The 22,739-nt window shown below is 44.1% G+C and overlaps 1 protein-coding gene across 1 annotated transcript in view; it reads right to left on the bottom strand.

Annotated features, from left to right (window-relative positions):
- CNGB3 (cyclic nucleotide gated channel subunit beta 3) overlaps positions 1-22,739 on the bottom strand; it is a 966,824-nt gene that overhangs the window by 265,624 nt on the left and 678,461 nt on the right. The window contains exon 15 of the mRNA XM_085604101.1: positions 22,368-22,451. Within this exon, the coding sequence (XP_085460227.1) occupies positions 22,368-22,451 (84 nt within the window). The remainder of the gene's footprint in view (positions 1-22,367; positions 22,452-22,739) is intronic.

Below are 22,739 nucleotides of genomic sequence, written 5' to 3'. Positions count from 1 at the left end.
TTGGAGCAATTATACAGAGTTTGAGTGTGGTTTTGAATGATATGAAGATCAGACGATTGGCAACTGTGGTTGATGAGTTGTCAATGAATACAGCAAAGTCACTGTTACTTGTGGATGGAGGGATGTTATAGATAAGGACGATGGTTTTGCAGAACCGCCTTGCTTTAGATGTATTATTAGCAAAAGAGGGCGGAGTCTGTAAATTATTGAAGGTCCAGGAATGTTGTACGTATATTCCAGACAACAGCAAGGATCTGGAGAAATATATAAGCAACTTTACTACGATCCATCATGAGATAGAAGATTTGACTGAAGAGGGTGTGTGAGAAAAGATTGGTAAAGGATTTGGTCGCGTGGGAAGCTGGTTTGCCAGCCTAGGAAAAGGGTTCCTTGGCTTTGTGTTAAAACCACTCATCATTGTTGTGGTTTGTGGTTTGTGTTGTTTGCTTGTGGGGATTCATCAGAGTTTATAAGTGGTATAAAGGAAACAGAGTCGAGAGAGCTCTCAGAGCGAGTGAATGCGAATGGCCAGACTGCAGGACAGTCAATATCAGAACCTTTAAAATATGGAGAGACTCCGACGGGGGAGGATGGCGACGTACTGTTTAGTTCGGTTCTTTCCCCAAGGGAATTGTGAAATGGTGTGATGACACTAGTCATCAAAGGGGGGAACTGATAAAGCGCCATGTTGTTTTGAAAATTGTAGGGGTGCATCATAATCACTGTTAGCCCGCACCCACATATTTAGTGGATCCATTTTAACGTGTGTTTTAGAATTGTAATACTAAAAGCTGCTGATATAAGGGCAATTAGGAAAGTAATCATGTCATTTATGAAGTGCAATGTAGTAGTTAATTGAAAATATATTTTAGACAATGTAGAATGATTGTTTCTTATGTAATGTTCCCCTCGCTGTCCCTGTGTTTCTCTGCCTGTTTTTCACTTCTGTTCCCTTCGCTGTCCCTTAAGTTTGTGCCAGCTTCTGCCTTCTGTCCCCTTCATTGCCCCGTGCTTCTCTGCCCGTTTTTGCCTTCTGTTCCCTTCGTTGCCCCGTGTTTCTCTGCCCGTTTTTGCCTTCTGTTCCCTTCGTTACCCCGTAATTTTGTGCCCGTTTTTGCCTTCTGTTCCCTACGTTGCCCCGTAAATTTGTGCCCGCTTTTGCCTTCTGTTCCCTTCGTTGCCCCTTGTTTCTCTGCCTGTTTTTGCCTTATGTTCCCTTCGTTGCCCCGTGTTTCTCTGCCCGTTTTTGCCTTCTGTTCCCTTAGTTGCCCCGTAATTTTGTGCCCGCTTTTGCCTTCTGCTCCCTTCGTTGCCCCTCACCGCTCCTGCTCCAGCCACTGCATCCCCTGCGTCCCCCCCCCCCTGACCGCCTCCCAGCTGCTCCTCCCTCCCACCTCCCCATATATGGCGGCCGCGGTGAGGAGAGCGACCCTTGACCCTGCTGGGTAGGTCGCTCCACCTCCGCACAGTTCCGCCTGTGTGTCCTTGCCCCAGCTGCCGCTACTGAGGAAGTTTGAGACAATCCTTCACCCGCAGGCTACCACCTGAGCCTCATCCCTGGTGGCCAGTGGTAGGCCGTAGGTTTGTATCACCATCTGTATCTTAGTGCATTGCCTTTATTGTTATTTGGTGTCTGTGACTGCTGTTATCTGTCTTCCCCCGGTGCCTGTACTTGGTCTGTGCCCTCTTTTTCCTTCTGTTCCCCTCGCTGTCCCTGTGTTTCTCTGTGCCCGTTTTAGACTTCTGTTCCCTTCGCTGCCCCGTAATTTTTTGCCTGCTTTTGCTTTCTGTTCCCTTCGTTGCCCTGTGTTTCTTTGGCCATTTTTGCCTTCTGTTCACTTCGTTGCCCCTTAATTTTTTGCCCGCTTTTGACTTCTGTTCCCTTCGTCGCCCTGTAATTTTGTGCCCGCTTTTGCCTTCTGTTCCCTTCGTTGCCCTGTAATTTTGTGCCCGCTTGTGCCTTCTGCTCCCTTCGTCGCCCTCACTGCTCCCGCTCCAGCCACTGCGTCCCTGCCCCCCTGACCACCCATTCGCTGCCCCTGCCCTGCCTCCCGCCTCCCAGCTGCTCCTCCCTCCCACCACCCCATATATAGCGGTCGCCGTGCAGCCGCGCTGCTGGCACCCAAGGCAAGCCTGTCTGCGCCCGTCCGCGCCTGGACTGCGCCCAGCACCAGAACCCCTGGTCCCCGCGCCCGCCACGACAACCGCCGCTGCTACGATGCCAGCACACTCCACGCTCTCAACTCCGGAGGGACCAACACCTGCTTTAAAGCTGCCCCGAAATGCTCAAAGGGTCCCTTCACCTTCCGGAACTGTAGCTACACCAGCCTCAGAGCCGCCGAACCACCCGCCAAGAAAGGCCACAATCAGCACCGATGCATTCTACTGAACACCCGCTCCGTACGCAAACATGCCGTCGAACTCTGGGACCTGCTCGACACTTCATCCCCGGACGTCGCCTTCCTGACAGAGAACTAGATGAACAACTCCTCCGCACCCAACATCGCCATTGCCATCCCAGATGGCTACAAGATCACCCGCAGAGACCGCCCCAACGGAGTCAGAGGAGGAATCGCCATCGTCCACAAGAACAGCATCAGGGTCTCGCCCAGCACCAAAGACACTCTCAGCACTGCCGAACACATGCATTTCCAGATCTACACAGACCCCAACTCCACCCTCAGAGGCACCCTTGTCTACAGACCCTCCGGACCCCGACTCCAGTTCAGCAACTCCATCGCCGACTTCATCAGCACGTCTGCCCTGACCTCCACCGACTACATCCTCCTCGGAGACCTAAACTTTCACCTTGAGAACAACAACAACAGCAACTCCACCACCCTGATCGATAACCTTGCCAACCTCGGACTGAAGCAACTCATCACAACACCTACCCACTCCGCCGGCCACACTCTCGACCCCGTCTTCTCCTCAAGCTCCCACGTCTCCTTCAGCCACACCACTGAACTCCCCTGGACCGACCACCGCTGCATCTACTTCACCTTCCAGAAACCCACCACACACCACCGCACCCAATAGATCCCCCGCTGCTGCTGAAGCAAAATCACCGAAGACCAACTACACGCAAACCTCACTCTCAGACCACCCACCGAACCCTACAACACAGACGACGCTCCCCACAGCCTTTGACGCTGGATCGACAACTGCGCCAACACCCTCGCCTTGCTGAAGAAACCCTCATACAGAGACACCAGCAAGAGGGCACTGGTTCACCCAGAACTCCTAGCCTCCAAGGGAGCCTGCCGGAAACTAAAGAAGAAATGGCACAGTGACCAGACTCCGGACAGCCACGCAGCCCACAAGGATGCCACCCGCAACCACCATCACCTCATCAGGACTGCTAAGAGGACCATCTTCAAAGACCGCCTCAACAACAACACACACAATAGCAAGGAGCTCTTCAACATCGTGAAGGAACTTTCCAACCCCAGCTCCAACACAAACGACATCCCGCCGTCGCAAGCCCTGTGCGACTCCCTCGCCACTTTATTCCACCGCAAGATAGCAGACATCCATGACAGCTTCAACACCCAGACAGCCCCAACAGACATCAACACAACAGACTCTCCGCACACCATCGACCACGACCCCCTGCCAGCCTTGGCCAACGTGAGCCTCAATGACACCATCAAGACCATGAGCACAATCCACTCCGGCTCCCCGTCAGACCCTCTCCTGCACCACATCTTCAACGAAGCCAGAAGCTCCATCGCACCCCGTCTGTGCAACGTCATCAATCTCTCCCCTGAGACCGCAACCTTCCCAGAGAGCTAGAAACACGCCGAGATCAAAGCCCTACTAAAAAAAACAAGGCGGACCCAAGAGACCTCAAGAACTTCCGGCCCATCTCTCTGCTTCCGTTCCCGGCCAAGGTCATCGAAAAGATCGTCAACAGACAGCTAACCCAATACCTTGAAGAAAACAGAATCCAGAACCCTTCCCAGTCAGGGTTCCACAGAAACCACAGCACTGAGACTGCCCTCATCGCCGCCACCGGCGACATCAAGACCCTGCTGGACAATGGTGAGGCCGCGTCCCTCATCCTCCTGGACCTCTCCGCCGCCTTCGACACCATCTGCCACCACACACTACACGCACACCTCCACGCCGTAGGGATCCAAGACAAGGCTCTGGAATGGATCATCTACTTCCTCTCCGGCAGAACCCAGAGCATCCGCCTCCCCTATTCCGATCCAAAGCCTCCGAGATCATCTGCAGTGTACCCCAGGTCTCTTCCCTCAGCCCAACACTTTTCAACATCTACATGGCCCCGCTCGGACAAGTCGCCCAACAGCAAGACCTAAACATAATCTCCTACGCCGACGACAATCAACTGATCCTCTCCCTCACCAAGGACCCCATCACAGCCAAATCCAACCTTCACGAAGGAATGAAGGCCGTCGCCGACTGGATGAAGATCAGCTGACTGAAGCTGAACACGGACAAGATGGAGGTCCTCATCCTCGGCTCCAACCCTTCAGCCTGGGACGACTCCTGGTGGCCGACGGCACTGGGGACAGCCCCACCCACTGACCACGCATGCAACTTTGGAATCATCCTTGACTCAACGCTCTCCATGACTAAGCAAATCAACGCCGTCTCCTCCTCCTGCTTCTACACCCTCCGCATGCTTCGCAAAATCTACAGGTGGATCCCGACAGACACAAGAAGAACAGTCACCCAGGCTCCCGTCAGCAGCAGACTCGACTACGGAAACGCCCTCTACGCGGGAGCCCCGACCAAGCTTATCAAACGACTGCAACACATCCAAAACGCCTCTGCAAGACTGATCCTCGACGTACCACGCCACAGCCACATCACTCCCCACCTGAGAAACCTGCACTGGCTCCCCGACAACAAGAGGATATCCTTCAAGCTCCTCATCCATGCACACAAAGCACTCCACAAGACCAGCCTAGCCTACATCAACAGATGACTTTCCTTCTACATCCCCAACCGCCAGCTCCGCTCTGCCGACCTCGCATTCGCCACCGTCCCTTGCATCCGGAGAACAACCACCGGCGGAAGATCCTTATCCCACCTCGCCGCCAAGACCTGGAACACCGTCCCACTGAGCCTACGACAGACCCAAGACCTGCTGACCTTCAGGAGGCTACTCAAGACCTGTCTGTTTGACCAGTTGCGCCCACCCTCCCAGCGCCTTGAGACCCTCGCGGGTATGTAGTGCGCTCTACAAATGATTGATTGATTAGGTTTAAACATGCACCATATTAAAGTCTGCACGTGTAGTTTTGCATCCCTATATATGTAGAGTAATGAAATTAACGTTTATAGAGTAAAATTAAAAATGTGTGTTTAAATTGTGTAAAGGCCTGAATCGCATATACGTTAAGAGAAAGGCCTGTTCGTTTCTTATGTTAGCTAAACATTGTAGGCCGAAAATGATTTCCCTTGGTAAGGCTTTGGGTTTCAGGGATGTTAGAAAATCTCAGAGAAGTGGAAAGTTTTTTGTTCCCATGTTTCTGTTGCAGGTGCAAGGACACCTAGCTTGTTAGTGAACTAACCCTTTGTTTTAGGAGTTAGTGTGGCATGGGAAGCCAATATGGGAGTATACTGAAATGCAGGGATGATACTTTCAGCGGAGAAGGTGCCTGGGACCCAAGGTCAAGCTAACCGTCGTTGGATAAGAGACAAGTTTCAGTAGAAAAGTACTGGAAGAAGACCTGGCTGAAGAGGTGTGTCGGAGGGCGTGTTCTTTGTTTTTGGGATTTTGAATTAGGGATAGTGCCCCGTGGGTTGAGCAGTTGAGGTTTAGATGGGAAGCTAGAAGGAGCATCTTAGAACGAGCTCTGACAAAATGATTGTACTTCTAAAGAAGTCTTCACTTCTGACACCTTTTATCCTCTTGCCTGGGGAAGGGAAATGCTAAGTAGGGATGTCACCTTAGAGATAGAGTAGGTATAGACGAACTGATTTTTTTAAGGTTAATGACTTCTAATATAGAGATTGGAGTGGTTATCGTTTGCCTGATGTTACTAGAGCTGACTATTCTTCTTATTCTGATTCGGATGAGACTCCTGCGTAGAATATTTTTTGTATTAGTGCCCATTTATTTTCTTAACCTCGTGCTGAGGTTCTTGTATGTGCAGTTATTTTTGGCTTTGTAATAAATCACTAAAATTTGAGATTCGGAGTCAGTGGTCCTTTTGAGTTTTAAATTCGATTCGATTGATTATGTGTTGAAATTGGATTTCCTCCCCTCTACACTATTTAGCAGATAAAAAGATCCTGGCGACCTGAGAGGATTCATGGTGATGGTAAGACAGATAAGTATCTGGTTTTATCAAAAGCATTGGCAAAGCCAAAAGGTTCCGCTTGAATTAAATCTATTGGCCTTGTCAATGTTTTTTACATGTTGCACAGCAGTTGAGCTGCTGTGCTTCATGGCTGTAAGTAAAACAAGCATTTGCAATGCAATAGGTCTCGCATTTATACGAGTTTGAGCTATTGGCATTGTAAATGACTGCTTTTTATCTAAGTTTGTTTTTTTTAAAACATAAATAAAAGGCATTGTCATATACAATGCTAATAGCTCAAACTCTCGCAAATGCGAGACCTATTGCATTGCAAATGCTTGTTCTATCAGCTCTCACTGGTTAGCTACATTTGTAAAGTGTTACCAAGCAACTCCCATGCTAACCTATGGGAGAGATGGCCTTTTTACTGTGAAAATGAAATACACAGCATTTCACTACTAGGACATGCAAAAGTACACCACTACATGTCCTATCTTTTAAATACACTGCACCTGCCTTAGGGATGACTTAGATGTGAGAGAATGGAAGGGCCTGGCAATTGTGTGCCCTTACTAGGTCGACATGTCAGGTAAGAATTGTGCACAAACACTGCAGCGGCAGGTCTGAGACACCTTTGAAAAGCTACTTGTGTGGGTGGCACATCCAGTGCTGTAGGCCCACTAGTAGAATTTGATTTACAGGCCCTGAGCACACACAGTGCACTGTACTAGGGACTTGGTAGAAATCAAATAAGCGAGTTATGGAAATAGCAATCCATAAACAATTTACATGGACAGCATATGCACTTTAGCACTGACTAGCAGTGGTAAAGTGCCCAGAGTCCTAAAGCCAACAAAATATAGGTCAAAGACAAGGAGGTCAAAAAGCAAACTGTTTATGGATGAGCCTGCTAAAAAAGCCAAGTCTAACAATTACACATGCGAGCACATTCACAAATACAAGCTTAGGATGTGCAGTGTACAAACACCGCTTTAGCTCGATTTAGTATAATGGAATGTTGGTTCCTGTAGAACAGGACCAAAGCCTCCTATACAGTACAGATGACAACAGACTTGTCCCTTAGCTCACTAATGCCATTACCACCATGGTGGTGGGCAGCAATATGTCTAAAATCATGTTTAACAATGATCACTTAATAATTACCTCTCAATACTGTGATATAATCTGATGTACTAAGAAAAGATCCAGCGTGTTAAATACACTTTAGAATTTTGAAGAGAATCTTCTATATTGTTACATGATGTTTATAGTATGTCAGCAGTTTTTAGCACCTAGATCCTGCACGGGTTCTTCGAGCCAGGCTAGAACTTGGCTCCCTGTTAATTTTCTGGCTTGCACATCTCTACTCATGACTCCACCTTTCTTATGAATGGTGACCAGCATATGGAATTTATTCCCTCCTGGTCTGTCGGCTTCTCTTGCAACATTTTCTGAAACTTCTCTTCAAAAGGCACTTGATTCTGGATTCAATAACCTTACTGTCTCACTTCCCTGAGTTACCTAGTCTAATACATCACCTCTGACCTTTGTTTTATTCTCTCTTGATCTAGTCTCTGACTTGTCCTTTGAAGTTGGTGCCTTATGAAGGGCAACCAGATGGCTCCAAGTCACTAGTACACCACTTTACTCATTCCGGGAGAGTGAATGTGAACAAGGGCAAGTGGTGCCCGAAACGCGTCATCAGGAAACAGCAATAAACATTGATTTTGCCTGAAATTTTGGTGGTTCGTTCATCCTTTGTGGCGGAGGAAGCGTTGACTACGCGGTCAGCTGATGAAGGATTATCGGTGATTTATATATATATATTCTGGTAGATATACTCTTGGTTCATTTTAATTGAGCCAGTTGGACCAGCAAGCCCGATAATGATGTGCAAATGCAAAGTCCAGAAATGGAAGAGGGGTGTCACCCTAACCATAAGTTTTCTGCCTTTGGTGCGGAGACTAAGCTTTCATTAATGAGGTAGTCTGGCTAAACATACCCATAATTGCAGAAACCTTCCCATCCTAAGTGCCCTTCATCTACAAGTTGTTTCTGAAACTTCGTTTCCTACAAGCGTTTCTTGGTACACGTGCAGTGCCGTCTTAAGAATTTTTAGGGCCCAGTTCATAACAACTTTAGATGATTTTAACACCTATTTTCTGCTCATCGAAGCTCGCATGATGCCAAAAGTTCTTTCAGAAACAGGGTTTACACAAAAACAGGCGACATTGGGCTTTTCAGGACTCCTGTATGCCGCTGGGCAGAGAGAGACAGACCCAGGGGTAGAGAGGTAGGCAGAGATGGGCCAAGATATGAAAATAAAGAGAGGCCGCTTACTCGCGAGGTTTTTTACTTTCCATGGGGCCCACGGTAATGTTGGGCCCTGAGCTCATGCTTTAAAACTTCTCTGTACATATGTACTGGTGTCCCAATAGCTTCAGTAATGTGGCTTCCCAGTTAAACATAACTTTATTAGACTCCTCTAGCCTTTCCCACGACGTAGCAAACAGAAATCACGTATTGCAAACTAATCACTGAAACAACAGCACCTGGCGGAGACTCGGTGCATTACGGTCAAATAATATTTACAACAGTTGCCCCTGTCAAATGTAACGCAATCTGTCCAGTCCTTTTTTCCGGAAAAAAACAAAACACACGGACAAGTCACGTACGAGGACTCACAGTTGCGTTTTTAACATTACAAAAACGATAAACAAAAAAAAAGTCACAACAAGCTTTTTGGAAAAAAATATAGTTAACACAAAGAAACATCAGTTATTTTTGTTCTGGCTTCTTCACCTGCAGTCTTTCGACCGCATACTTACTCTAGAAAGCGAAAATTAAGTCACAGAATGATTCGCCCTATGGACTACTAATATTACACGTGCGTATTTTTTGTAATCTTTTTAGCGATTTTTGTATGGCCCAGACTTTGTCTAAAGGCATTCAGAGCGCTCTACCAGCGAGCAAGAAGTAAATTCGGATAAACAAACACCATAAAACAACCAAATAGGACCAGGAACAAATATTCTTATACCTCCAGTACCTCAGTTGGTGAACGACATTCACGTACCTTACGTGTATTGCGCAGACTTCAGAAAGAAAAAAAGCGAGAGGAAAGACACACGTTTCTTTATCTGGAATTGAGACAGATTTACATACGCTCCTGGCAGGACATACATTTCAGGAACCCCTGAGCAGCCTAGAGAGCGCCAGCATCAGAAACCGCGCGCTTCACCTGGATACCAACCTTTCAATGTCTCTCCTGAACCACTCACTGTCCGCGCAAGATGCACGACGCTCTCCTCTGACCTGAACCGGGTGTATGCAAATCACCTGGCTGCTCACCAATGACCTCATTAGACATCAATTAAATTTAAAAGAGACCGCGCACTTTAACTTTGCTCTTAAATGTGTGGTAGACTAGGACGAGGCAGCGAATCCAACAATCACGATGGCTGAACCCCAAGAAACGTTAAAGTCGCCTAAAAAGACTAAAATGTCAGTTCATTCAAAATCCGTTACATTTTTAGAGAACCACGTGGGTTCCCTGCCACGCGCGTGACTCTTTCGTTTAGTTCGTGTGTTTTTTAAACATTTCCTTCCATGCTGGAACTACTGACCGAATGCTTACAATGATAAACAAGAATTGACCGCACGCGCGCCTCGCGCTTGAAGTTTAAAAAAAAAAAGAAAAACAAGCCCGGCGGAGCGTGGCGCGCGCGCGCGCTTGAGGGCGGGGGAGCGGACCCTTTGAAGTGCTCCCAAAAGGCGGATTGCATGGCGGCACGATGCGCGTGATTGTGCGCGTGCTAGCCATGCAATCCGCTTTTTGGGAGCACTTTTGAAACCCGTATTCTATAGTCTCGCTTTGCAATCGCTTGCGCAATAGCAAGGCGAGACCTAAAAAGACAAAAGCAGTATGACCTGGGCAACTTTGAACATTTCATAGCACCTTTTCTTCTGCCTTTAAGCCACGCTGCGCAGTGGCCAACGCTCCTGTGTAACATAAAAACAAAACAGCACAGGGGTGTGGGGGAAGGAGGGAACACATGGTTGAATGGGAGAAGGGGTGGGGTCTGTGAAAATCAATGGAGGTTGGGGTGATGTGGGAAAGTTAGTTTTGGAGTGGGAGGAGGACAGGGATGAAGGAGATAATATCCCTTCTCGCTACCTCCTGCGCCCCATGATCCAAGAGATTTTTAACTGCTCAATAAAAACAGGCACTATTCCGACAAAGTGGAAGGCAGCATCGGTACGGCCCTTTTTTGAAAAAGCAACGCTGGACCAACAATCTCTCAGCAATTATCGCACAATATCCTTGTTACCTCTTCTGGGCAAACAACTTGAAGGCCTAATAAACAAGCAGCTGGGATCTTATCTCGAATTCAATCACATCCTTGATCCCTCATAATCTGGTTTCCCCCAAGGGTACAGCACAGAGACGGTGCTCCTGGCCGTGACTGATTCACTGAGACTGGGGGTGGATTCAGGAATCCCTGTGATACTGATATTATTAGATCTCTTAGCAGCCTTTGATAAATCTCTCTTCCAAGGCTCTTGTAAAGGCTGCAAGCAATCGGTGTACAGGGTGTGGCACTTAAGTGGCTTCAGAATTTCCTGACAGATAGACAGCAAACTGTTATCCTGGGCCCGTACTCATCATGCAAAATGAGCTTGGACAAGGGTGTCCCACAAGGCTCATGCCTGAGCCCCACCTTGTCCAATATCTATATGGCCCCGTTAGCGAAGATTGCAGAGCACTGTGGCTTTGAGATTATATCATATGCTGATGACACCCAGCTGATGTTTACTCTAGGCCAAGACCTGAAAATAGCAAAAAAGGTTTTGAATCAGGAATGCTAGCAATCTCCAACTGCATGACTGAGAACTGCCTCCAGCTAAATTCAGAAAAGACGTAGATTATACTGCTTGGAAAAGACCCTCCATCTGGTCAGATGACTGTTGGCCCCACCAATTGGGTGCTATCCCCGTGCCCAAACAAACTGTAAGGAATCTGGGGATAAAGTGAGATCAAACATTAATCATGAAAGACCAGATTGCGGCAACTACTAGTGCTTGCTACTACAATCTGCACCTTCTGCGCAGAATCTTCCCCTTTCTCCCCACGACGATCCATAGAACACTGGTCCAGGCCATGGTGATAAGCGGATTGGACTATGGAAATGCTCTTTTGGCAGAAGCTAGTGAATCACTGCTCTCCAAACTCCATGTGGTCCAGAACACTGAGGCCAGGCTTATTCTGAACAGCCCTTCAGGAACTCCCTCAGCAGCTTTGCTGAAGGAACTGCATTGGCTACCAGTGAAGAAGCGTTCCCATTTTAATATCTGTTGCCTCATGTACAATGCCTTAAAAGGCAAAGGCCCACTTTATCTCCAAAATAAGATAACTGCTTACGTCCCTAGCCACAATTTTAGATCCAGCAACCAAGCCCTACTGTGTGTCCCCCGTATACGTCAAATATACACTGGGGGAAAGGCCTTCTCCTTTCTTGCCCCTAAATACTGGAACAAACTTCTCCTAACCCTGCGAGCCACCCCCACATACTGTAAATTTAGGAAACTACTAAAAGCCTACTTATTCTGAGTTCATCTGATATGTATTTCCTATTAGGATCCGCAGCAGCGCCGAGATGCCCCCGTGTGAGTTGCGCGCTATAGGAAGTAATGTTAACATAACATAACAAGTAGTAGGACTGTAGAGCATGCACTCTCTGAGTGCCTGCTGATAAGTAAAAATAAAAGAGTACCTGCTGGCCAGTGGAAGGACACTGGCCACAGCAAGCAGTACTTGGTTCATGCTCGATGACATGGACAAAGAACCTGAAGACTCTGAAGCCTAGGAAGAAGCCAGACCCCAGCCTGACCAATGGGAAGCATGGAAATGAGTGACATGGTAATGGTAATGGGCTCTAAGCCCCCTCTAAGATTGTTTTTTTAAAGGATAATAGCTTTCGCTGACAGTGTATGCATGCTGGAGGCAAACTTAAAAATGTGACAACGGAATGTATGAGGTAAAATGATATAGGCACAATTCAAATTAATTAAAGTCTATTGGAAGTGAGTGCCTCACTTCAAGTTGTGCCCTTTATGCCAACAAAGATTTTAGATTATTTATTTGATTGTATGGCTTCCAGTGACTCAGAAACAATAAACGTGCAGCAGTTAAGGTAATTAAATTATATCAGGAAAAAATGTGAGTCAGATAAGGTAGGCTATCAGAGAAGTTCTCTCCCAAACCATATTAGAAAAGGCAGCACACGTTCTTGCATTGTGAATCCTATTATGTCTCAGTTGCTTAAAAGTGCACACAAAGATCAAATTGCCTCACACCTAGAAAAATAATTAAAATACATACTGACCAAGACCAAATGTACCGTCATAGCTTATTTAAACTTGGTGTGGACCTTACATTCTTTGTTATGTTCTTTATCATTTTAATTGTATTGCATTGTGAATTGGTATTCCATCCACTCTCAGCTCCTCTCTAAAAGTGGAAGAATAAAATTAGGGTTGACATCTAGAAGAATGCAGAGTAGTGCTAGGGAAGCCTTGGGAAGGTTGTACATATTTTGTAAATAAAGTTGAGCACAAATAAAGACTGTCTGCTGTTTGCACAGGTGGAGACTGACAGAGAAGATTCTGTTGCTGCTATTTCTCTACCACCTTGGTCTGGGTCTTAATAGTACAAAATGAATATTATTAGTCTAGATGAGATTACACATTAAATGCTTATTCTAATCCACTTCATGAGAACGTTAACAGAATGGAAGCAAGGTACTATTATGTCTGCATGCAGTTACCTGCTTCAGTAGCTGAGGGCAGTACATTTCAACACAGACCATTGACATGTGGCATTACATGCAGCTTATTGTTCGGTATTTTTTATGGTCAGGGTCATTTTCAGTAAAAATAATCTAATTACGATTTGGTCTTCTCAGAAGTCCTGCTGTTCAAACATTTAAATCAATATTCACATGCGCGAGTTGCTGGAACAGTTAGTAGATATTTTTCCCAGATTTAAACGATAGATACTGCTTAAGCACATAGGTATAATTTGACCTGTGTCCTCAGTGTCATAGAAAAGAAATTCTTAGAGCAAGCAGAAAATAGATGTAGAACAGTAAAGACTAATGCAGCCAAAAGAGTTTGTGCTACGAGTTGGTCACATGAAGAGGTAGATCTTCAAGCAGCAGTGAACACTTATGTATTGACATTAGATTGGGAACACCATGGAAAACTGTCCCTGTGCAATGATAAGAATGAATACGATATCATTCCTGTAGGGGAAAGTTTGTGTAATCATACCTTTGTGGTTCAAGGACCTTGGAAATTGTTCCTGGATGGAACCGACCCTGTGCTTCCTAAAGTTTATTTAATTTATGGCAAGAATGCTTATTTCAAGTTGCCAAACAAATGGAATGGAACATGCTATAAAGGAGTAGTTTTTCCAAAGATTTATCATGTGGAGAATTTTGATCTTTCTGTTTGGGAGGAGAAATCTAGGCCCAAATGAGGTGCCAGTGCTGGAGGAATTATGGGAGATCTGTAGGTGCAAAAATTCCAAACGTAGGGATGATATTGAATGACATTGTTAGAAAGCTTTCTAACGTAGATGATAAATTGTCTACTAATACAGCTGGAGATTTATTGCTTATAAATACTGAGATGGTTGCCATTAGGGCTAGAGTTTTCAGAACCGTCTTATGTTAGACATTCTGCTCACAAAAGTCTGCCGCATGTTGAAGGTTCAACAGTGTTGTACTTATGTCCCAGACAAAAGTAAGGACCTCCAGAAGTTCATAAAGAATATTACTGATATACATAATGAAGTGAGTAGATTGGAGGTAGAAGGTGTTTTGGATTCAGTTGGACATGGATTTAGTGCTGTAGGTAGATGGTTTGCAGATTTGGGAAGTAGTCTAGTTGGTTCCATATTGAGACAGCTGTTGAATTGATTATTGCCCTTTGTGCAGTAATCTTGATTGTGGCTACAAAGGTGTGCAGGAGATACAAGGCGAAGAAAAGGGTCTCTCGAAAAAGGGAAGTCTTAAAGTTAGAAAGGAAGCTGAATGAATATTAAAATGAATTGAAGTGTTCGGAGGAGTTAAATTGCCACAACAAGGGTTTAACTTGGTTAATCTGATCAAATCAAGGGATAAGATTAAGACATTGTGTGATGGCTTGATATGCCATCAGAGGGGGGATTGGAGAAGAGTAATTTTTATTCCAACCTGAGATACTTTAGGAGTGCATCATAATCATGCGTAGTCAGGTCTTGACTATCTATGTGATTAATATTACTAAAGAAATGGAGTTTTGCACATTTAAATTACTCAACGTGATGATTTATGTGTATAGAACATGACTAATAAAGGTCTATGTAATATTTTCTAATTAATGTTATAGGAGAAGTTAACAGAAAACATGTCCTATTGTGGGATTAATAAAATAGAATATATATGTGTAGACTAATGTTTAGATATTTATTCGCGTAACAAGAATTTTTTCATGCAGGTGCATTTGGAATTACATCTTGGTAATCCTTTACAATTTATACATGTATTAAGAAGCTGCATTTATTATTGTGTAGACATGAGCACGCATTCTGTAACCCTGTGCAGTGCTAACCTGACTAGAGTGGGCCTCAAGAAATTGTTCAGTTCAAGCTCAGTCTAACACGTAATTCGTATTTAATCTTCAACATAGAATGTATTTGCTTGTATTTTCTTTCCACTGCAGATGTGGACAAATCCTCCTTAGTTAGCATAGAAGGGTTTTGTTTTGTTAGATAACAGAGTATGAGAAAACAAAGTTGGCAAGGAGAAATGTGGTAACAAGCAGGATGGTGAGTTATCATGGAGGAGGAGAAGAATGACCAAGGACAAATGAAGTTGCAACCTGTCGATGTGAGAAAGGTAGGGCAAGTATCCAGTTGTGTCTGAGTCCTGGAAAATACTGGTGAAAGTCACGTGGGATTGTCTACCTTGGATACAAATGATATTTGATACTGTACTTTAGAAAGGGACAGGAGAGACATCTTAGGACTTATCAGGGAGCAGATCTATGTGTCTGCTGGTGTAGCTTTATGCTAAGTGACCCATGGTTGGAGTGCTTCTACTGGAAACTCCAACAGGTGACACATTTCTAATTTCATCTTTTCTAAATGCTTCATTGTTTAGGGTTGCCTCTTTTAGCAGTGTAGGGAGAGTTAGTTTGCTCATACTTACCTTGTAGAGTCATTTGATGCAGTTTAATTCTCAATTATTTTTCCTGATTATTTACATTGTCATCATAGAGTTAGTTGTCTGCTTTGTATTATATAGGATGAATCTTTTCAGGATATTTGGCCTCATTTTGATCATTCTGGATTTCTACATGATAATGTTGTGACTGGTCTATATCAATTTGTTTCTAAATTTATAATTAAACCCTACTCAACTCAGATTTAGTTGTCAAGTGGATTATTGTGTTACCAAATTTGTTACACTGTATTGCGATCTAACTGTGATTGTTTTCTCTCTTTTACCTCTCAAGCTGCTGCCAAGACCATTGGACTGGAGATAAATGTTTAGGTGGGCCCAAGCTCTTGCATGGGCATCCATCGAAATTAGCAGATGCTATATCCGCCACCCTCTTGGTTCACCCACCATATTTAGAGGTGACATAAATGCTTTTTTTCTGACAGCAGAGACCCAGTCTGCTCCACAATCGGATACACTGTTTGTGGTGCTTGACTGCCAGCAAACATGGTTTCAGAAGGCTTGCCCTACTGATAGTAGGACATCTAACCCCATGTCCTTTCTGATTTGTTTGTGTACGACCTTCATGTATAAATGTATGGCCCCAGCAAGTAGAAAAAACATCAATATTCCCCACATGTTGAGAGAAACATTTGTGAGCTGGACAATTATCTGAATGGCTGTAAAGTAATAAACCCCTGCACTCATTTAGAGAGAGCACAGAGAATCTCCTATTACACATTCATGATATCTTTAGGACCATTGTGGATGAGTTGTCTGTGGCCAGTTGATATATTGATTGCTTGACTTTAGGCTGAATAATTTGGAGGCCATATGTTGTGAAGCCAAAACTTATTGACCATATTCAAGTAGAAGTCCACTTTGGAAAGCTGAAGAAGGAATTCAGTTTTTGACCTCTATCAGAACATTAAGAGGACTAATCATTTGAATAATACCTGACGATCTGCTATGGTGTGGAATACCTACAGGCTGACCATGCCCAGTTTTAAGACTGGACGTCTATTGTTCAAATCATGATAATAACATGGACAGCGTGGCACATATTGATGATTTTAAATGTGTGAACTCAGCGTAATGCAGAATAAATGTTCATTACATGAAATGCATATAAGTGTTTTTTATCCTTACTCGTACATTTACTCAACCAATAAGGGGATTTTCAAGGAGGTCTCTGAGTTTAATAAATATAACCAGTACATATATAAGAAGAGTTAAGTGCAATAATAACTTAGGTATTATTGTAGACAGAGGTGTATTTATCACCCTACAGTCCATTTGTTTTGTTATAGAGAGAAAAGCCCCAGCGTGTCAAACGTCTTAGTTTTACATTTTTCAAAATAAAACTCCTGCTTTGATGGTTTTTGATTGGAAATTGTAAAAAATGCTGACTCTGGCATAGCCTGTCAACAGTGCTCGCATTCAACAAAAGCACTTCTGCCAGGTCAACCAGTTTCAGTGACGAAACCACACCGACACATCAGGTTTTCTAAAATATAGTGGTTAGGTTGCATCTGAGGCGACGGACGTAGTTCCTTCCCCAACCTAGCCTATGGCCCTCCATCTCTTTGTTTGCCTCTATCATTTTCTCTGGTTTGCCTCTCTGGAGACTTCCTGTGAGATCTTAGCTAGAGCATGAATCTAACTTTCTGTCCACACTCCAATTTTACACTGTCAAGGAGACGGCTTAGAATTTGGCAATCAGGTGAATAGTTTGGATTACTTCAACAATGATGTTACATTTCATGGATAGATTTCTTTCAATCTCCTCCTTAGACCATGATTTTGAATGCAGGGGTAAATTTCAATCCCGACATAAGGGCTCAGGTGATGCGCCCCTCTGAAATTTTTACATGTTTACCTCAAAGATTATTAAATAGATCAATTTATTTAGAGATATGATGTTATCTCCTAACAAATGTATGTATTTAATTCCGGGCTGCCTGCCCGCCTCGCTGTGAAGCAGGAGACGGAAGCCAGGCAGTAAATCAACTTTCTGCAATGTGACGCATGACACAGGGCTTACCTTTCTAAAGCCCTTCATTGCAATTGTATTCTGTATGGTGGTCATTGTAGGCCAGTGACTCTGTCAACGCCATGGTTTCATGTGTCATACACTGCATTCCTGCTTGAGGCCAGACGTCTGTCATTCATAGTAATAGATCTCACTGTTTCCCATTTGTCACAGGGTAGGACTGGATGCAAGCACGTGTGATTTGGCGCCTTGTCCTCTGTAATGCTAAGTGTTATAATGCTAACCTCCCCCACTATGACACCCCAGGCCCTGGCTACAGGCCGTTGAGCCCTTCAGAAGTGGAGCTACTGTGCCTGTGTCCCTGCCTCCCTCTGCTCCGTGGCACCCTGCTGTCAGGACGGCAATGGCAGGTGGCTCGCCAGCACAGAAGACCGCCATCATGGCGGTCTTCTGTCTATCGCGTGTACATCTAGATAGGGCAGGTAGACCGCCACTAGCTAATGGTCTTTCAGGGCCCGCAGCGACAGCAGGCCACGGTCAGACCGCCAAGATCTAAATCAGGCCCTATATGTTCCCACCGCTTATAAACCTTGCTTTCTCACTAAATTTCTTTTTTTAAAGTGATCATTTGACAATGTTTTTTCTTTATTTTTTGGGAGAAGGACAACCCACCCACGTTTAGCCATTATTCTTGCTCATTTCACTTGCTACATAAAAGTCATACCCAACTTTTACGCCTCGCCACTTCCAAATGTCACCAGCTGCCACTGTCCCCAACTAAGCAGGAGTTTGTCTATGGATCAGAATTCTGCAATCTGGGGCATATTTACAAGCCCCTTGCATAAAAATGCAACCCATTTACAATGCGACGCTTCTAGGGAGATGAATCACGTTGTAAAGCCCTACGTCACATTATACCTGCATCAGTGTCAGATAGGCTCACAACAATATGCACAGGAGCAGAATGATGCTTGAACCCAATGCCCCTCTTCGACTCTCCCGTCGCCAATATTTAACTTGCAAAGCCAGTAAACTCAAAGGGGGGAAAGGGCAAGGGGACAGAGAAGAGACAGCCAAGTTTTCTCTAATTCTTCTCCCAGTCTTCTTGCACGCTCCTGCTCTCTCTTGTTTTGTCTTCTGAGCACTAGTATTCTGGCAAACAACTGCAAGAAAACATGCACAACTTACTCTCGCCACTCTTGCCCTTTTTGACTCTTTAATATTTACATTTCATAAATAACATAGCTAGTATTTTCTTGGCTCTAGCCTCTCTTCCTATATTCTATTGTTTTCTTATTTGTAGGCAAACAAACTCTTTATTATTTTCAGGCATGTTACATTTTAGGATGTAAATGGTTGTTCTGTATTAATTTCTGTACAATTATTCTCTGCTTTTTTCAAGAACTATGACTCACGAAGAAACAAAAGATCGACCAGAGACACCAAACGTCACTCAAAAGGTAAGCTATGATGCTAAGTAAACACAACCTTGTAATTTTCTGAGCTGGCTCATAAGATGCGAGGATATTAGACGTTAACAAAGGGGAAACATCCTAAACAACGAAGTTTTAAATACGACTTACCGGAACTACGAAGTCCGAACAACAACAAATCCTGCTCAACAAAGTCCTGAACAACGAAGTCCTAAACCACGACCTTTCCCGGACTGCAAAACTATTCGTGGCATCTCTCCGCCCCCATTCTATGAATGTGCGTTGAACGTCACTCTTCTCCGACCTAAGGCCTGACATTAATCTCCGCATCTCTCCGCCACAATTCTATGGCTGTGCGTTGAACGTCACTCTTCTCCGCCCCTAAGGCCTGACATTAATCTCTGCCATCCGGACTGCTGCTAAGGCACGACACCCCATTAGGACACTTAGAAATGGCAGGGGTGGTGGAACGAGCAGGGGTGGGGGCGTAGGTTTCCCACGCGCCCGATTTTGACTTGTTGAAAGACGGACGATGTCGAGGCTGGGAAGGAAAAGGGGGAGGGCATAGCAGCTGTTTGAGTGCTTGAATGAGAGGCAGCCATTACCACTTTGTTTACATTTTATATGAGTGTCGGGGTGGGTAGTCATGTCAGGGTAAAATTGGCCAACGCAAAGCACACCCTCAAAGCTCTGAAGTTCCCCAGGGCCATGCATGTGTACTTCTTCGAGACCAGCACGTGAAGGGAACAGCGTCTTTGGGAATGCTCTGGCATTATCAGGTAGGCACTATCACCAGGAAGGCAGGCACTGAGGAGAGCAGTGAAGCAGACAGCCTTCATCATGCTAACATGGTAATATGTTGGGGGCACCAAAATACACGAGTCTCTCTCCTCCTCCCCTTCAACGTTGTCGGGTAGGTCATTTACATTGTTTGAATAGATTAATTATTTTATTCTTTTGATAAATAAAAAAATCTGTCAACATTTTGTTAAAAAAATTATTTAATTAATAAAATGTTATGGAATTATTATCAAAAATAAGTAAAAATATTTGTATAAAATATTGTTGATGTTTCATTTTTCTATAGATTTTTCATTTATAGCATACTATCATTTTCCAAACTTTTCAATCATTTGTAGTTCGTCAGGTTTTAAAAACTATGAATATATATTAAAATATAAGTTGGTTTAAGTATCAATGAAATGGGTAATACTATTTCATGGAAGTAATGTTATTACAATAGTGATCAACAAATGCCACAACGATGAGGGTCCCACACTTGTGCGCACAGGGAGTAACTGTATTGTATTTAAATAATTTCAATAACATTAGAAACTGTTAGTGCTCACTTTAAAATGGTCATCGTTCAACCATTCCCAAATAGAAGGGAGGGTGCGAATATATTTGCAGGAGGGATTAGATTCTGATTGAATTTTCTTGTTTATTTCACAGCCCTGATGATGTCCCAGGAGGGGACGAAACGCGTCGGCTGTTGAGAGTTTTTGAAATAAGGAATTGAACTATTATCCTTGATATAATGATTGGAGCCTAAAAGGATGGACTAAACGTTTGATGGATCAAAAGGAACTTTATTGATAAAAAACTCAAAAAAACAGACTTTTACATGGAACAAGGATAAAGCACCACAAACATATAATTTTTCTTTTTGGATACTGACATTGAACAAGGATAAAGGACCAACTGGAGGCATATAATAAAGAGGACATTTACATGGAATTAGTTGGATTTTCTCCATGTCTGGAAAAAATATGATAATCAAGAATAAATGATGTTTATGTTTGAATCAAATATTGGATTGAATTAGAGTGCTCCTTGTATGTGTGAATTGATTATTACAATAGTGCCATCTAATGGCCAGTCTTGAGGTGTTTTTTTTCGTTGTTTAGGAACTCGTTGTTAAAATGTAGTTGTTTGGGATTGCTCGTTGTTTAGCATTCGGTTTAGGAATTCAAGGATTAGGCAGTAGTTGTTCAATCATACAATCTAACAAAGGATAACGGACTAACTGAGAAGCGCGAGTGCTATCGCGCTACAAAACTACAGTTTTCTACATTGGTATGTTAACCAGACACAAAGCTAATTAGATGCTAGACTTATCAGGAATGCTTTAGTGGAAGTGCGATAACTGAAAAGAATGCTAACGTATTTACGCGCATGTACAGCTTTGACTACTATACTCCTACGCACATGTCAGAAACAAGATGATTCTCAGAGTTTTCCAAGAACACTTCAACAAATTTGTCACTGCGCGTACTAAAAACTTGAACGCTAATTATGTGCAGACTCGCTCGAGTCATAATGTCACATAGACCTTACTTGAATGACTGCAGACGAGCCCAAAACTTCAGGTAACCAATTCTTGTGAGCGACGAAACTAAAACGTTGAATAATCACGCGACGCTCTATCCTATCTAATTTTTGCGCCGAGACTAGAAAATGGGTCCTTCTCCGTAGGAATCTCAGGTGAAGTGCAAAATTCCAAAGGAGACTCTCCTGGACATTCTAAACGCGCTTCCACAGCTGCAACACTTGAACGTTGCACTGTGATCAACTTCCTTGCGGCCATCTTGGAATTCCTTTTGTACTTCCTCAATCTGAACAACACTTTTCTCCTAAATGGAAGAGGAGTTTTCAGGGTTATGGAATTAACAGATCTTTTAGCCTGACTGAGACGTTATTGGGTTCTGACAGTCAGGTATAATGTATGCAGGGTGGGTGTTCCCACGCGAAAAACCCTCGTAGAAGTGACACAGTGAAATCTACAAGATTTCACTGCAACACTTCTAGGAGGCCACTGCGTCAAAACCTTACGACTGCTTGGAGCAGGCGTAAGGAGTGACGCAGCACAATGAGGATAGGCCTCCCCATGCATTGCTTGATTTGCGCCTTGCTTGCGACACGACTCCCGCTATGCGTGAATTTTGCATCAACAGATGCGTCAGAATTTCTGACGCATCTGTCAATCCTTGCGCCATGGTGCGCCGTATTGTAAATATGGTGCATCCATGGTGGCACAAGGGTTTCTCAGGGTGGCGCAGGAAAAATGACGCATCTCTACAGATGCGTCACTTTCTTGTAAATCTGCCCCTCTGTATTTTCCTCTGTTAGATCTTACCAGTTAATATGTGATGAAATGTATGCCTAGCAAAAAGGGTAAACCAACTGATTTTGCTTTAATAAGTACTGAATCCACGTTGATATGCCTTATTCCAGTATGTATAATTGAAAATAAGGGATTTGTAAATACCTTACTCCATAGTGCCAGTATTTATCAGTTGTGGTAAATACCCCATTTTATTTCACCCTACTCGAGAAATCAGTGCCTTAGTAGGACAAATGTGAAAAGAACACGTTACCGATGAATACCAAGTCTCACCTTCTTGCAGACAAAGTCTCCAGGTAAATATACAATTGAAGTGAGCCTCATCAATATATCGTAAATCATTTGCTTGTCACAGCCCTGTATAAAAGAAAAAATCCATCATTAGTAGACTGTGTAGCCGTAAACAGAGGATATAAATGAACATTTCTACACCAAGCCTGTGCTTGTAAAGTAAAAGTGTGCTCTGCTATGTTTTGGGGCTTTATCTAAGCATTCTACTATTCTATGTCGACCATTCTCAACAACAGCTTTGCCGGATTGTGAAGTTTTTGCGAAGTAAAGGCATTCCCCCTGTATGAATTTGTGGTGATGGTAACCAGATGAATAACCTGGACTCTCATTGAAAGTTTGTGTTGAACCTGTTAG

The sequence above is a fragment of the Triturus cristatus genome, chromosome 5_1, assembly GCF_964204655.1.
Source record: "Triturus cristatus chromosome 5_1, aTriCri1.1, whole genome shotgun sequence".
Lineage (NCBI taxonomy): Eukaryota > Metazoa > Chordata > Amphibia > Caudata > Salamandridae > Triturus > Triturus cristatus.
Note: the sequence above shows the minus strand (reverse complement) of the source record. Positions and strands in the feature narration are given on the sequence as shown.